Here is a 16,885-nt window from a genome sequence, read left to right as displayed (position 1 = left end):
GCGCAAGTCCATTCAATGCATGCAAACATTGTTCGTATACAAGAATGCACTGAGAGCAACAATGTTCGATCAAACCGTTTGATCGAACCTGGCAGCAACTGAGCAAACATTGTAGCTTTCAAACAAAACAATTGCATTTGTTCCAGCAAACATATGTATATATATTAATCAGTATGTTAATATGTCATTCAAATTTTACATATATATAAATATGTTAATAAGTGTGTTAATATGTAATTCAAGTTGGATATATATATATTAATCTGTATGTTAATGAAATAGTGAAGAAATGTAAATGTACTTTTTTATGAATTAAAAGAAATGGAAAATAACAAAAATATATTGATTTTTAACTTAAATAAAATAAAAAATATAAATAAATGTAAAATATAAGATGCGTTGGTGGTTTCACTGTATTTCCACCAACATTCTCCCCCCTAAAGAACGGATGTTCTTAAGTCTGATGAATATAGTCCAGATTGGCCTACCGTTGGGAGTACTTTAGTCGAGCTTGGCTCCGCTGTGCTCCGACTCACAGCGCTATGGTGTAGGCTCCATTCGTGGACATATGGCAAAGTGGAATACTGATGAAATTTGAAAATGTTTGTTGATGATGAAGATGAAATCATGTATTTGCAGTTGATGTGATGATGATATAATTGATGCTGGCGGTATGACACGAAATGATTTTGTGATTATCAGTTGATATGATTGTTAGCTGGAAGAAAAGATATTTTAGAAATAGGTCTTTTTAAGATTTTGTTTTTAGTAGAAACTGATACAACCCTTGTTCTACCATCTCCTCCAGGATGGATTTCTTTAATTCGGCCAAGTAGCCACTGTCCCGGTCCAATACGTTCATCAGCAACCAATACTAAGTCTCCGACTTTAGCATTTTCACTTTGCTTTAGCCATTTGGGACGCGATTGGAGACGGTTGAGGTACTCACTATGCCAGCGTTTCCAAAAATGTTGCTTGATTTTTTCAATGCATTTCCATCTAGTCAGCCGGTTTATATTGACGTCAAGCAAAGTCTCATCTTGAATGCAATTTGTGGGCTCGCCAATCAGAAAATGAGCTGGGGTAAGTGCATCGAAGTCAGCTGGGTCCGGTGATAGTGGACATAGTGGCCTGGAGTTCAGGATACTTTCTATTTGACACAACAATGTGGACAATTCTTCAAAACTAAGAAGTCTGTCACGTACCACTCGTTTTAAATGATATTTGACAGACTTTACGCCAGCTTCCCATAATCCTCCAAAATTAGGAGAAGCTGGCGGAATAAAATGCCATGTCGTACCATCAATACTTAGCGCATGTCGTAGCTCTTCTGGTAAAGATTTCTGTGACCTATTGTGGAGCACCTGTAGTTCCTTTGATGCTCCTACGAAGTTGGTACCACAGTCCGAGTATATATCGGTGCAGGCACCTCGACGTGACACAAATCTTTTAAACGCAGCCAGAAAAGCGCTAGTGCTCAAATCTGAAACTGCTTCCAAATGAAGGGCTTTCGTAACCATGCAAACAAACAGGCAAATATATCCTTTTGTAACAACAGCAGATCTGATAGTGGAAATTTTTAACATAATGGGGCCTGCAAAGTCCACCCCACTGTGTTTGAAAGGTCTAGTGGCGTTCAAACGAACAGAAGGCAAATTACCCATTATTTGTTGAGCCGTTTTCGCAGATTGTCGGAAGCACCTCATACATTTGTGGATAATTGACTTTGCCAACTGGTTACCAGATAAGATCCAGTACCTGCGGTTAACATATGACATTGTCAATGTAATTCCACCATGTAGAGTTTTTTCGTGCGAATCCGTTATTATTAGTCTAGACAGGGGGTTATTTTTCGACAAAATAATGGGGTGCTTAATATCATAGTCAAAACTAGAGTTTTGCAGCCTGCCACCTACCCGTATTAGACCATATGTATCGAGAAAGGGCATGAGTTTCAGTAGTGAACTACTCCTAATGGGACGATTTTTTAAAAGCTGCTCAATTTCTATAGGAAAATCAACTTTTTGAGCAACTTTCAAAATTCTGTAAAGTGTATCATTTATCTCAGTGGACGTTAAAACTCCTGTGCGCCTCGCATCAGGCTTTCTACAATTATATATGAATCGATAGCATAATGAGAAGCTACGAATCAAATTGTTAAATTTCGAGTACCTCAAAAAAATCTCAGGATAGGTTTTTTCGTTCAAAGCATGAGTCGAAATTTTCGTTCTCTGCTCCTCCGTAGTATTAAATTGAGGTAAATTACGAGGCCACGAATCCGTGGATTCCCTCAAAAATCTTGGGCCAAACCACCAAGTGTCATTATTCAAAAGTTCCGTGCCAGAAATTCCCCGTGACGCACAGTCAGCGGGATTAAGCGACGTCGGTACATACCTCCATTGAAAAGGGTCGCTAAGTCTTTGAATGTCCGCCACTCTATTCGCCACATAAACTGTCCAATGGGACGGAGACTTTCTGATCCAGCTCAAAACTGTTGAGCTATCACTCCAAAAGTAAGTGGTCTCTATAGGTAAATTCTTTAGTGACTCTTTAACATTTTGAACCAATAATGCTAAAAGCTTAGCAGCACATAGTTCGAGACGTGGTATCGAAACTGTCTTAACTGGTGCAACTTTCGATTTTGCCTGCAAAATAGAAACTCGAATACCACCTGGAGTCAAAATTCGTGCATAAACTACTGCCGCATATGCCACAGAGGAAGCATCACAAAAACAATGGAGCTCCACGACAGAATTTGGAGACCAGCCAATCCACCTTGGGACTTTGAGGCTTGATAAATCCTTTAGTGAAGATCGATGATTTATCCAATCCCTCTCAATATCATTTGGAATCTTAGGGTCGTAAATTCTTGCCGACTCTGAAAGGATAGATCTTTTCGAGAAAGATTCTCGCTCATCAAAGTTAACCCTGATCGAAAATGTGTCATCGCTTGTATTCCATTGAATACCTAGCGTTTTGACAACATTGTTGTTTCGATCGAAATCAATGGAAATCGATGGGTCCCTGCAATCAAAGGGTATTGCAGCAAGAAGCTCTTGCGAATTCGTAACCCATTTCCGTAAATTGCAGCCACCCTTATTTAAAAGGGCACACAAATCCTTTTGTAATTTACTTGCTTCTGAGAGATTATCAGACCCGGAAATAATGTCATCAACATATGACTCTGACATTAAAACCTCAGCAGCGCTTGGAAAATGGGATCTGTAATCCTCAGCAAGTTTTTGTAAAACACGAATAGCCAAATATGGTGCACTGGTGGTACCATAAGTGACTGTATTCAACTCGAAAATTGAAATATCTTCAAAAGGATTTGCTCGCCATAATATCTGCTGATATTTTCGATGTTCTGGATGAACATCGATTTGGCGGAACATCTTTTCTATGTCTGCTCCAAAGGCAATCCTATGTCTCCGCCATTTTGTTAAAATGGATGAGATATCATTCTGAAGAGCAGGTCCAGCGGCAAGTTCCTCATTGAGTGACTTGTGGCCTTGGCTATGACTACTGCCATCAAACACCACGCGGAGTTTGGTAGTAGTACTCTGCTCCTTGAAAATACCATGATGCGGTAAAAAATATGAGTCCCGACGGACATGATCAGGATAATGACCAATTCTAGTCATATGACCTAATGACTCGTATTCACTCATAAAGTTTTTATAACTTTGAGCGAATTCTGGTCTTCTGGAAAATGAAATTTCCAACTGACGCAACCGTCTAAATGCATTCAAAATATTGTTTTGAATTTCTGGACTTGAACCATCAGATAGAATGGATTTAAATGGCAATTTCACCATATATCGTCCAGTTTCAGTCTGATTTGTGGTGTCAACAAAATAAGATTCACAAGCCAATTCCTCATTTGACATGTCTCTATCGGAGCATATTTCCTCCTGTTCCCAGAAAGAACGTAATATGGCGTCCAAATTGACGTGATGTATATGAAGCCTATGGGTAGATAAGCTTCTATCCGATCCAGAAAATACCCAACCGAAGTGAGTATTTTGGAAAAACATACCATTATGTATGAAAGACTGGGACGGAATTTTCACCTCGAAACACACATCTGAACCTAGAATCAAATCAATGGGATCAGAATCATAAAAACGCGGATCCGCCAAATCATCCTCACTGATGTCAGGCATAGAAATGCTCTTTGCACAGGCATCAGGCGTATACGATGATAACTTGGTAAGGACTAGCGCAGTACATGAAAGTACTGATATGTTTCTCCTCGAAAACAATTCAATGTCCACCATAAATTTAGAGACGCTCCCACTACCATCACCTATGCCCACAACAGTGCAGTGAGATTTGGTCCTCTTAAGGCCCATCAGCTGTACCGCCGATTCGGAAATCAAACATCCCTGAGAGCCGGGATCTAAAAGGGCCCTTAAAGGAAATGTGCCACGATTCGTGCAAACATGCAATCGTATCGTGTACAACAACACTGATCGAATTACATTCGCGTTATGTGTCGTAAATCGATTGGAAGGATTGGTGTCAGAATTCGAAGTAGATGAAACCAACGGTTCCGCTGAAAAAACCTGTCCCGATAAACCATCAGCATGTAAAACAGAATGGTGCTTTTGTTTGCAAATAACGCAACGAAAGGGTGAACCACAATTGTTTTGGTCATGTCCAACCGAAAGACAATTGCGGCAAATTGATTTATCGGACAGAAATTCATTTCTGCCATGCACAGATAATGCTAAAAATTTATAGCATTTTGAAATAGAATGGGACTTTCCGCAATAAATACACTCAGTCGGAGTCTGTTTCGAAATTTTTCCAGTGTGACAAGAAGTCTTTTTGAACGAGTTAGAATTCTTTGTGGATTTCGAAAATTTCGAGTGAGACTTCGAAGCTGATGAGGAGGAAAACTCATTTCCCAATGACTCCAAAGTACGGAATGTTCTATCAAGAAATGTAAATAATTCACTACGTGAAGGCAAATTGGTACTCGATTTCAAAGAATTTTCCCATTCTTTCCTTGTCTGCAAATCAAGTTTTTGCACCAACAAATGAACAAGAATGGGATCCCAATTGGAAGTGTCTATGTCTAAATTCCCCAAAGAGGAAAGACATTCCCTGGCGAAATCTAGCAAAACCCTAATTGACTGGCAACCCCCATCGGATTTCGGTATATTAAAAAGTTTGGAAACTAGATTCCCAACAAGCATTCTCCTGTTATGGTATCTAGATTCCAAAACTTCCCATGCCGAGTCATAATTAGCTTCAGTGACCGGGATGGTCTTAATAAGGTTAGCGGCTTCGCCCGAAAGTGTTCCCTTCAAATAATAAAATTTCTGAACCCTATTTAGCGATCCATTGTTGTGGACCAAGGAACAATACATGTCGCGAAATGGTACCCATTCAACGTATTCTCCAGAAAACTTCGGTAAATTAATTTTTGGCAAACGTGAATCAGAAATAATAGCGGCATCAGTACGATTACTAGGGGCAACAAAAGTGCTCGCCAATGGAGAATTAGTTATCGAATTTTCCGGTAAAGCGTCAATAATTCGACCTTTAAATTCCAAATATTTTTCCGTAAAATCGAAATAAACATCTTCCTTCATATAAGGAACATCGTCCACGTCTAGCGACGTATCGCGAATTACACTCACAATTTTATCATGTTGGTCCTCAAATTTATTGAAAATTTCGTCAACTCGTTGTGCTAAAGTGTTCAAATAACCATGAGTTTTCTCGCTTTTTGCTTTCTTTTCAAATCGTTTTGCATATTTCACAAGCAATTGCAATGTGTCCCTTTGATTAACTATTAAAACTTCGAGCGAACTCATAATTATTTATTTAACGTGCACAAATTTTCCAATAAATTCACTTGGTCACACAACAAATTTTCACCAAATAAGCCTACACGTGTTGGAATCCTAGCCAATGATTTATCAAATAGAAAAAATGGAACGAGATTCCCGGGTTTCGGCACCAAATAATTATGTCAAAGAATTTTCGTTTTTCAGAAAAATAAAACCGATAAAAAACTTTCAATTCCCAATACACATGCAAAGAAAAATTTCATCAAAATTCAATGAATTTTGGTCACAAATTTATTTTATTCATGTATATACATGTAGGTATATACATATGTTCAAGAACAAATTTGCTGAAATGAAAAGAACAGAAATTGTTAGTTTGTAAAGCTACTTAGCGCTGCTGGTTGTTGTCTCGTCCACTGCCAAAAACAGAGAGAGCGAATTGAAGCAAACAATGTTGGATGAAACCATGTTGCAAAAATTTAAATTGAGTCAAAACTCTGCGAACCGCTATAAAAATATTGGAATATGAAAAAAAATATTGAAACATTAATCTACAAAGCAACAACAATTTAAGCGCAAGTCCATTCAATGCATGCAAACATTGTTCGTATACAAGAATGCACTGAGAGCAACAATGTTCGATCAAACCGTTTGATCGAACCTGGCAGCAACTGAGCAAACATTGTAGCTTTCAAACAAAACAATTGCATTTGTTCCAGCAAACATATGTATATATATTAATCAGTATGTTAATATGTCATTCAAATTTTACATATATATAAATATGTTAATAAGTGTGTTAATATGTAATTCAAGTTGGATATATATATATTAATCTGTATGTTAATGAAATAGTGAAGAAATGTAAATGTACTTTTTTATGAATTAAAAGAAATGGAAAATAACAAAAATATATTGATTTTTAACTTAAATAAAATAAAAAATATAAATAAATGTAAAATATAAGATGCGTTGGTGGTTTCACTGTATTTCCACCAACACGCTTAGTTTAGGAGATATGGCCAAAAGAAGTTTTTCATATAAAAATTTCAATTTTTTTAGGATTTGGGTGGATTTTTCGATTTTTTGGGGGTGGTCACGAATTAAAGCCCTTTTCGCTCTAGGACGCTTAGTTTAGGAGATATGGCCAAACGAAGTTTTTCATATAAAAATTTCAATTTTTTTAGGATTGGGTGGATTTTTCGATTTTTTGGGGGTGGTCACGAATTAAAGCCCTTTTCGCTCTAGGACGCTTAGTTTAGGAGATATGGCCAAAAGAAGTTGTTCATATAAAAATTTAAATTTTTTTAGGATTTGGGTGGATTTTTCGATTTTTTGGGGGTGGTCACGAATTAAAGCCCTTTTCGCTCTAGGACGCTTAGTTTAGGAGATATGGCCAAAATAAGTTTTTCATATACAAATTTCAATTTTTTTAGGTTTTGGGTGGATTTTTCGATTTTTTGGGGGTGGTCACGAATTAAAGCCCTTTTCGCTCTAGGACGCTTAGTTTAGGAGATATGGCCAAAAGAAGTTTTTCATATAAAAATTTCAATTTTTTTAGGATTTGGGTGGATTTGTCGATTTTTTGAGGGTGGTCACGAATTAAAGCCCTTTTCGCTCTAGGACGCTTAGTTTAGGAGATATGGCCAAAAGAAGTTTTTCATATAAAAATTTCAATTTTTTTAGGATTTGGGTGGATTTTTCGATTTTTTGGGGGTGGTCACGAATTAAAGCCCTTTTCGCTCTAGGACGCTTAGTTTAGGAGATATGGCCAAGAAGTTTTTCATATAAAAATTTCAATTTTTTTAGGATTTGGGTGGATTTTTCGATTTTTTGGGGGTGGTCACGAACTATCGTCCTTTTCGCTCTAGGACGCTTAGTTTAGGAGATATGGCCAAAAGAAGTTTTTCATATAAAAATTTCAATTTTTTTAGGATTTGGGTGGATTTTTCGATTTTTTGGGGGTGGTCACGAATTAAAGCCCTTTTCGCTCTAGGACGCTTAGTTTAGGAGATATGGCCAAAAGAAGTTTTTCATATAAAAATTTCAATTTTTTTAGGATTTGGGTGGATTTTTCGATTTTTTGGGGGTGGTCACGAATTATCGTCCTTTTCGCTCTAGGACGCTTAGTTTAGGAGATATGGCCAAAAGAAGTTTTTCATATAAAAATTTCAATTTTTTTAGGATTTGGGTGGATTTTTCGATTTTTTGAGGGTGGTCACGAATTAAAGCCCTTTTCGCTCTAGGACGCTTAGTTTAGGAGATATGGCCAAAAGAAGTTTTTCATATAAAAATTTCAATTTTTTTAGGATTTGGGTGGATTTTTCGATTTTTTGGGGGTGGTCACGAATTATCGTCCTTTTCGCTCTAGGACGCTTAGTTTAGGAGATATGGCCAAAAGAAGTTTTTCATATAAAAATTTCAATTTTTTTAGGATTTGGGTGGATTTTTCGATTTTTTGAGGGTGGTCACGAATTAAAGCCCTTTTCGCTCTAGGACGCTTAGTTTAGGAGATATGGCCAAAAGAAGTTTTTCATATAAAAATTTCAATTTTTTTAGAATTTGGGTGGATTTTTCGATTTTTTGGGGGTGGTCACGAATTATCGTCCTTTTCGCTCTAGGACGCTTTGTCAAAGAATTTTCGTTTTTCAGAAAAATAAAACCGATAAAAAACTTTCAATTCCCAATACACATGCAAAGAAAAATTTCATCAAAATTCAATGAATTTTGGTCACAAATTTATTTTATTCATGTATATACATGTAGGTATATACATATGTTCAAGAACAAATTTGCTGAAATGAAAAGAACAGAAATTGTTAGTTTGTAAAGCTACTTAGCGCTGCTGGTTGTTGTCTCGTCCACTGCCAAAAACAGAGAGAGCGAATTGAAGCAAACAATGTTGGATGAAACCATGTTGCAAAAATTTAAATTGAGTCAAAACTCTGCGAACCGCTATAAAAATATTGGAATATGAAAAAAAATATTGAAACATTAATCTACAAAGCAACAACAATTTAAGCGCAAGTCCATTCAATGCATGCAAACATTGTTCGTATACAAGAATGCACTGAGAGCAACAATGTTCGATCAAACCGTTTGATCGAACCTGGCAGCAACTGAGCAAACATTGTAGCTTTCAAACAAAACAATTGCATTTGTTCCAGCAAACATATGTATATATATTAATCAGTATGTTAATATGTCATTCAAATTTTACATATATATAAATATGTTAATAAGTGTGTTAATATGTAATTCAAGTTGGATATATATATATTAATCTGTATGTTAATGAAATAGTGAAGAAATGTAAATGTACTTTTTTATGAATTAAAAGAAATGGAAAATAACAAAAATATATTGATTTTTAACTTAAATAAAATAAAAAATATAAATAAATGTAAAATATAAGATGCGTTGGTGGTTTCACTGTATTTCCACCAACATTCTCCCCCCTAAAGAACGGATGTTCTTAAGTCTGATGAATATAGTCCAGATTGGCCTACCGTTGGGAGTACTTTAGTCGAGCTTGGCTCCGCTGTGCTCCGACTCACAGCGCTATGGTGTAGGCTCCATTCGTGGACATATGGCAAAGTGGAATACTGATGAAATTTGAAAATGTTTGTTGATGATGAAGATGAAATCATGTATTTGCAGTTGATGTGATGATGATATAATTGATGCTGGCGGTATGACACGAAATGATTTTGTGATTATCAGTTGATATGATTGTTAGCTGGAAGAAAAGATATTTTAGAAATAGGTCTTTTTAAGATTTTGTTTTTAGTAGAAACTGATACAACCCTTGTTCTACCATCTCCTCCAGGATGGATTTCTTTAATTCGGCCAAGTAGCCACTGTCCCGGTCCAATACGTTCATCAGCAACCAATACTAAGTCTCCGACTTTAGCATTTTCACTTTGCTTTAGCCATTTGGGACGCGATTGGAGACGGTTGAGGTACTCACTATGCCAGCGTTTCCAAAAATGTTGCTTGATTTTTTCAATGCATTTCCATCTAGTCAGCCGGTTTATATTGACGTCAAGCAAAGTCTCATCTTGAATGCAATTTGTGGGCTCGCCAATCAGAAAATGAGCTGGGGTAAGTGCATCGAAGTCAGCTGGGTCCGGTGATAGTGGACATAGTGGCCTGGAGTTCAGGATACTTTCTATTTGACACAACAATGTGGACAATTCTTCAAAACTAAGAAGTCTGTCACGTACCACTCGTTTTAAATGATATTTGACAGACTTTACGCCAGCTTCCCATAATCCTCCAAAATTAGGAGAAGCTGGCGGAATAAAATGCCATGTCGTACCATCAATACTTAGCGCATGTCGTAGCTCTTCTGGTAAAGATTTCTGTGACCTATTGTGGAGCACCTGTAGTTCCTTTGATGCTCCTACGAAGTTGGTACCACAGTCCGAGTATATATCGGTGCAGGCACCTCGACGTGACACAAATCTTTTAAACGCAGCCAGAAAAGCGCTAGTGCTCAAATCTGAAACTGCTTCCAAATGAAGGGCTTTCGTAACCATGCAAACAAACAGGCAAATATATCCTTTTGTAACAACAGCAGATCTGATAGTGGAAATTTTTAACATAATGGGGCCTGCAAAGTCCACCCCACTGTGTTTGAAAGGTCTAGTGGCGTTCAAACGAACAGAAGGCAAATTACCCATTATTTGTTGAGCCGTTTTCGCAGATTGTCGGAAGCACCTCATACATTTGTGGATAATTGACTTTGCCAACTGGTTACCAGATAAGATCCAGTACCTGCGGTTAACATATGACATTGTCAATGTAATTCCACCATGTAGAGTTTTTTCGTGCGAATCCGTTATTATTAGTCTAGACAGGGGGTTATTTTTCGACAAAATAATGGGGTGCTTAATATCATAGTCAAAACTAGAGTTTTGCAGCCTGCCACCTACCCGTATTAGACCATATGTATCGAGAAAGGGCATGAGTTTCAGTAGTGAACTACTCCTAATGGGACGATTTTTTAAAAGCTGCTCAATTTCTATAGGAAAATCAACTTTTTGAGCAACTTTCAAAATTCTGTAAAGTGTATCATTTATCTCAGTGGACGTTAAAACTCCTGTGCGCCTCGCATCAGGCTTTCTACAATTATATATGAATCGATAGCATAATGAGAAGCTACGAATCAAATTGTTAAATTTCGAGTACCTCAAAAAAATCTCAGGATAGGTTTTTTCGTTCAAAGCATGAGTCGAAATTTTCGTTCTCTGCTCCTCCGTAGTATTAAATTGAGGTAAATTACGAGGCCACGAATCCGTGGATTCCCTCAAAAATCTTGGGCCAAACCACCAAGTGTCATTATTCAAAAGTTCCGTGCCAGAAATTCCCCGTGACGCACAGTCAGCGGGATTAAGCGACGTCGGTACATACCTCCATTGAAAAGGGTCGCTAAGTCTTTGAATGTCCGCCACTCTATTCGCCACATAAACTGTCCAATGGGACGGAGACTTTCTGATCCAGCTCAAAACTGTTGAGCTATCACTCCAAAAGTAAGTGGTCTCTATAGGTAAATTCTTTAGTGACTCTTTAACATTTTGAACCAATAATGCTAAAAGCTTAGCAGCACATAGTTCGAGACGTGGTATCGAAACTGTCTTAACTGGTGCAACTTTCGATTTTGCCTGCAAAATAGAAACTCGAATACCACCTGGAGTCAAAATTCGTGCATAAACTACTGCCGCATATGCCACAGAGGAAGCATCACAAAAACAATGGAGCTCCACGACAGAATTTGGAGACCAGCCAATCCACCTTGGGACTTTGAGGCTTGATAAATCCTTTAGTGAAGATCGATGATTTATCCAATCCCTCTCAATATCATTTGGAATCTTAGGGTCGTAAATTCTTGCCGACTCTGAAAGGATAGATCTTTTCGAGAAAGATTCTCGCTCATCAAAGTTAACCCTGATCGAAAATGTGTCATCGCTTGTATTCCATTGAATACCTAGCGTTTTGACAACATTGTTGTTTCGATCGAAATCAATGGAAATCGATGGGTCCCTGCAATCAAAGGGTATTGCAGCAAGAAGCTCTTGCGAATTCGTAACCCATTTCCGTAAATTGCAGCCACCCTTATTTAAAAGGGCACACAAATCCTTTTGTAATTTACTTGCTTCTGAGAGATTATCAGACCCGGAAATAATGTCATCAACATATGACTCTGACATTAAAACCTCAGCAGCGCTTGGAAAATGGGATCTGTAATCCTCAGCAAGTTTTTGTAAAACACGAATAGCCAAATATGGTGCACTGGTGGTACCATAAGTGACTGTATTCAACTCGAAAATTGAAATATCTTCAAAAGGATTTGCTCGCCATAATATCTGCTGATATTTTCGATGTTCTGGATGAACATCGATTTGGCGGAACATCTTTTCTATGTCTGCTCCAAAGGCAATCCTATGTCTCCGCCATTTTGTTAAAATGGATGAGATATCATTCTGAAGAGCAGGTCCAGCGGCAAGTTCCTCATTGAGTGACTTGTGGCCTTGGCTATGACTACTGCCATCAAACACCACGCGGAGTTTGGTAGTAGTACTCTGCTCCTTGAAAATACCATGATGCGGTAAAAAATATGAGTCCCGACGGACATGATCAGGATAATGACCAATTCTAGTCATATGACCTAATGACTCGTATTCACTCATAAAGTTTTTATAACTTTGAGCGAATTCTGGTCTTCTGGAAAATGAAATTTCCAACTGACGCAACCGTCTAAATGCATTCAAAATATTGTTTTGAATTTCTGGACTTGAACCATCAGATAGAATGGATTTAAATGGCAATTTCACCATATATCGTCCAGTTTCAGTCTGATTTGTGGTGTCAACAAAATAAGATTCACAAGCCAATTCCTCATTTGACATGTCTCTATCGGAGCATATTTCCTCCTGTTCCCAGAAAGAACGTAATATGGCGTCCAAATTGACGTGATGTATATGAAGCCTATGGGTAGATAAGCTTCTATCCGATCCAGAAAATACCCAACCGAAGTGAGTATTTTGGAAAAACATACCATTATGTATGAAAGACTGGGACGGAATTTTCACCTCGAAACACACATCTGAACCTAGAATCAAATCAATGGGATCAGAATCATAAAAACGCGGATCCGCCAAATCATCCTCACTGATGTCAGGCATAGAAATGCTCTTTGCACAGGCATCAGGCGTATACGATGATAACTTGGTAAGGACTAGCGCAGTACATGAAAGTACTGATATGTTTCTCCTCGAAAACAATTCAATGTCCACCATAAATTTAGAGACGCTCCCACTACCATCACCTATGCCCACAACAGTGCAGTGAGATTTGGTCCTCTTAAGGCCCATCAGCTGTACCGCCGATTCGGAAATCAAACATCCCTGAGAGCCGGGATCTAAAAGGGCCCTTAAAGGAAATGTGCCACGATTCGTGCAAACATGCAATCGTATCGTGTACAACAACACTGATCGAATTACATTCGCGTTATGTGTCGTAAATCGATTGGAAGGATTGGTGTCAGAATTCGAAGTAGATGAAACCAACGGTTCCGCTGAAAAAACCTGTCCCGATAAACCATCAGCATGTAAAACAGAATGGTGCTTTTGTTTGCAAATAACGCAACGAAAGGGTGAACCACAATTGTTTTGGTCATGTCCAACCGAAAGACAATTGCGGCAAATTGATTTATCGGACAGAAATTCATTTCTGCCATGCACAGATAATGCTAAAAATTTATAGCATTTTGAAATAGAATGGGACTTTCCGCAATAAATACACTCAGTCGGAGTCTGTTTCGAAATTTTTCCAGTGTGACAAGAAGTCTTTTTGAACGAGTTAGAATTCTTTGTGGATTTCGAAAATTTCGAGTGAGACTTCGAAGCTGATGAGGAGGAAAACTCATTTCCCAATGACTCCAAAGTACGGAATGTTCTATCAAGAAATGTAAATAATTCACTACGTGAAGGCAAATTGGTACTCGATTTCAAAGAATTTTCCCATTCTTTCCTTGTCTGCAAATCAAGTTTTTGCACCAACAAATGAACAAGAATGGGATCCCAATTGGAAGTGTCTATGTCTAAATTCCCCAAAGAGGAAAGACATTCCCTGGCGAAATCTAGCAAAACCCTAATTGACTGGCAACCCCCATCGGATTTCGGTATATTAAAAAGTTTGGAAACTAGATTCCCAACAAGCATTCTCCTGTTATGGTATCTAGATTCCAAAACTTCCCATGCCGAGTCATAATTAGCTTCAGTGACCGGGATGGTCTTAATAAGGTTAGCGGCTTCGCCCGAAAGTGTTCCCTTCAAATAATAAAATTTCTGAACCCTATTTAGCGATCCATTGTTGTGGACCAAGGAACAATACATGTCGCGAAATGGTACCCATTCAACGTATTCTCCAGAAAACTTCGGTAAATTAATTTTTGGCAAACGTGAATCAGAAATAATAGCGGCATCAGTACGATTACTAGGGGCAACAAAAGTGCTCGCCAATGGAGAATTAGTTATCGAATTTTCCGGTAAAGCGTCAATAATTCGACCTTTAAATTCCAAATATTTTTCCGTAAAATCGAAATAAACATCTTCCTTCATATAAGGAACATCGTCCACGTCTAGCGACGTATCGCGAATTACACTCACAATTTTATCATGTTGGTCCTCAAATTTATTGAAAATTTCGTCAACTCGTTGTGCTAAAGTGTTCAAATAACCATGAGTTTTCTCGCTTTTTGCTTTCTTTTCAAATCGTTTTGCATATTTCACAAGCAATTGCAATGTGTCCCTTTGATTAACTATTAAAACTTCGAGCGAACTCATAATTATTTATTTAACGTGCACAAATTTTCCAATAAATTCACTTGGTCACACAACAAATTTTCACCAAATAAGCCTACACGTGTTGGAATCCTAGCCAATGATTTATCAAATAGAAAAAATGGAACGAGATTCCCGGGTTTCGGCACCAAATAATTATGTCAAAGAATTTTCGTTTTTCAGAAAAATAAAACCGATAAAAAACTTTCAATTCCCAATACACATGCAAAGAAAAATTTCATCAAAATTCAATGAATTTTGGTCACAAATTTATTTTATTCATGTATATACATGTAGGTATATACATATGTTCAAGAACAAATTTGCTGAAATGAAAAGAACAGAAATTGTTAGTTTGTAAAGCTACTTAGCGCTGCTGGTTGTTGTCTCGTCCACTGCCAAAAACAGAGAGAGCGAATTGAAGCAAACAATGTTGGATGAAACCATGTTGCAAAAATTTAAATTGAGTCAAAACTCTGCGAACCGCTATAAAAATATTGGAATATGAAAAAAAATATTGAAACATTAATCTACAAAGCAACAACAATTTAAGCGCAAGTCCATTCAATGCATGCAAACATTGTTCGTATACAAGAATGCACTGAGAGCAACAATGTTCGATCAAACCGTTTGATCGAACCTGGCAGCAACTGAGCAAACATTGTAGCTTTCAAACAAAACAATTGCATTTGTTCCAGCAAACATATGTATATATATTAATCAGTATGTTAATATGTCATTCAAATTTTACATATATATAAATATGTTAATAAGTGTGTTAATATGTAATTCAAGTTGGATATATATATATTAATCTGTATGTTAATGAAATAGTGAAGAAATGTAAATGTACTTTTTTATGAATTAAAAGAAATGGAAAATAACAAAAATATATTGATTTTTAACTTAAATAAAATAAAAAATATAAATAAATGTAAAATATAAGATGCGTTGGTGGTTTCACTGTATTTCCACCAACACGCTTAGTTTAGGAGATATGGCCAAAAGAAGTTTTTCATATAAAAATTTCAATTTTTTTAGGATTTGGGTGGATTTTTCGATTTTTTGGGGGTGGTCACGAATTAAAGCCCTTTTCGCTCTAGGACGCTTAGTTTAGGAGATATGGCCAAACGAAGTTTTTCATATAAAAATTTCAATTTTTTTAGGATTGGGTGGATTTTTCGATTTTTTGGGGGTGGTCACGAATTAAAGCCCTTTTCGCTCTAGGACGCTTAGTTTAGGAGATATGGCCAAAAGAAGTTGTTCATATAAAAATTTAAATTTTTTTAGGATTTGGGTGGATTTTTCGATTTTTTGGGGGTGGTCACGAATTAAAGCCCTTTTCGCTCTAGGACGCTTAGTTTAGGAGATATGGCCAAAATAAGTTTTTCATATACAAATTTCAATTTTTTTAGGTTTTGGGTGGATTTTTCGATTTTTTGGGGGTGGTCACGAATTAAAGCCCTTTTCGCTCTAGGACGCTTAGTTTAGGAGATATGGCCAAAAGAAGTTTTTCATATAAAAATTTCAATTTTTTTAGGATTTGGGTGGATTTGTCGATTTTTTGAGGGTGGTCACGAATTAAAGCCCTTTTCGCTCTAGGACGCTTAGTTTAGGAGATATGGCCAAAAGAAGTTTTTCATATAAAAATTTCAATTTTTTTAGGATTTGGGTGGATTTTTCGATTTTTTGGGGGTGGTCACGAATTAAAGCCCTTTTCGCTCTAGGACGCTTAGTTTAGGAGATATGGCCAAGAAGTTTTTCATATAAAAATTTCAATTTTTTTAGGATTTGGGTGGATTTTTCGATTTTTTGGGGGTGGTCACGAACTATCGTCCTTTTCGCTCTAGGACGCTTAGTTTAGGAGATATGGCCAAAAGAAGTTTTTCATATAAAAATTTCAATTTTTTTAGGATTTGGGTGGATTTTTCGATTTTTTGGGGGTGGTCACGAATTAAAGCCCTTTTCGCTCTAGGACGCTTAGTTTAGGAGATATGGCCAAAAGAAGTTTTTCATATAAAAATTTCAATTTTTTTAGGATTTGGGTGGATTTTTCGATTTTTTGGGGGTGGTCACGAATTATCGTCCTTTTCGCTCTAGGACGCTTAGTTTAGGAGATATGGCCAAAAGAAGTTTTTCATATAAAAATTTCAATTTTTTTAGGATTTGGGTGGATTTTTCGATTTTTTGAGGGTGGTCACGAATTAAAGCCCTTTTCGCTCTAGGACGCTTAGT

At 37.1% G+C, this 16,885-nt stretch overlaps 2 protein-coding genes across 2 annotated transcripts; both read right to left on the bottom strand.

Moving 5' to 3' along the window:
• Positions 1 to 625: 625 nt before the first annotated feature.
• LOC142225095 (uncharacterized) lies at positions 626 to 5,828 on the bottom strand. Its single transcript, XM_075294869.1, has 2 exons — positions 786 to 5,828; positions 626 to 718 (listed from the first exon to the last, which is right to left on the bottom strand). The coding sequence occupies exons 1-2, from the start codon at positions 5,826 to 5,828 to the stop codon at positions 626 to 628; spliced, it is 5,136 nt and encodes a 1,711-aa protein (XP_075150984.1).
• Positions 5,829 to 9,450: 3,622 nt separating this feature from the next.
• On the bottom strand, positions 9,451 to 14,653 carry LOC142225091 (uncharacterized). Its single transcript, XM_075294864.1, has 2 exons — positions 9,611 to 14,653; positions 9,451 to 9,543 (listed from the first exon to the last, which is right to left on the bottom strand). Exons 1-2 carry the CDS (start codon positions 14,651 to 14,653, stop codon positions 9,451 to 9,453), a joined length of 5,136 nt encoding a protein of 1,711 aa, XP_075150979.1.
• Between the last annotated feature and the right edge of the window lie 2,232 nt (positions 14,654 to 16,885).

This window comes from Haematobia irritans, chromosome 1, assembly GCF_050003625.1.
Source record: "Haematobia irritans isolate KBUSLIRL chromosome 1, ASM5000362v1, whole genome shotgun sequence".
In the NCBI taxonomy this organism is placed as follows: Eukaryota; Metazoa; Arthropoda; class Insecta; order Diptera; family Muscidae; genus Haematobia; species Haematobia irritans.
The sequence above is the reverse complement of the archived record's forward strand: the minus strand, read 5'-3'. Positions and strand labels throughout refer to the sequence as shown.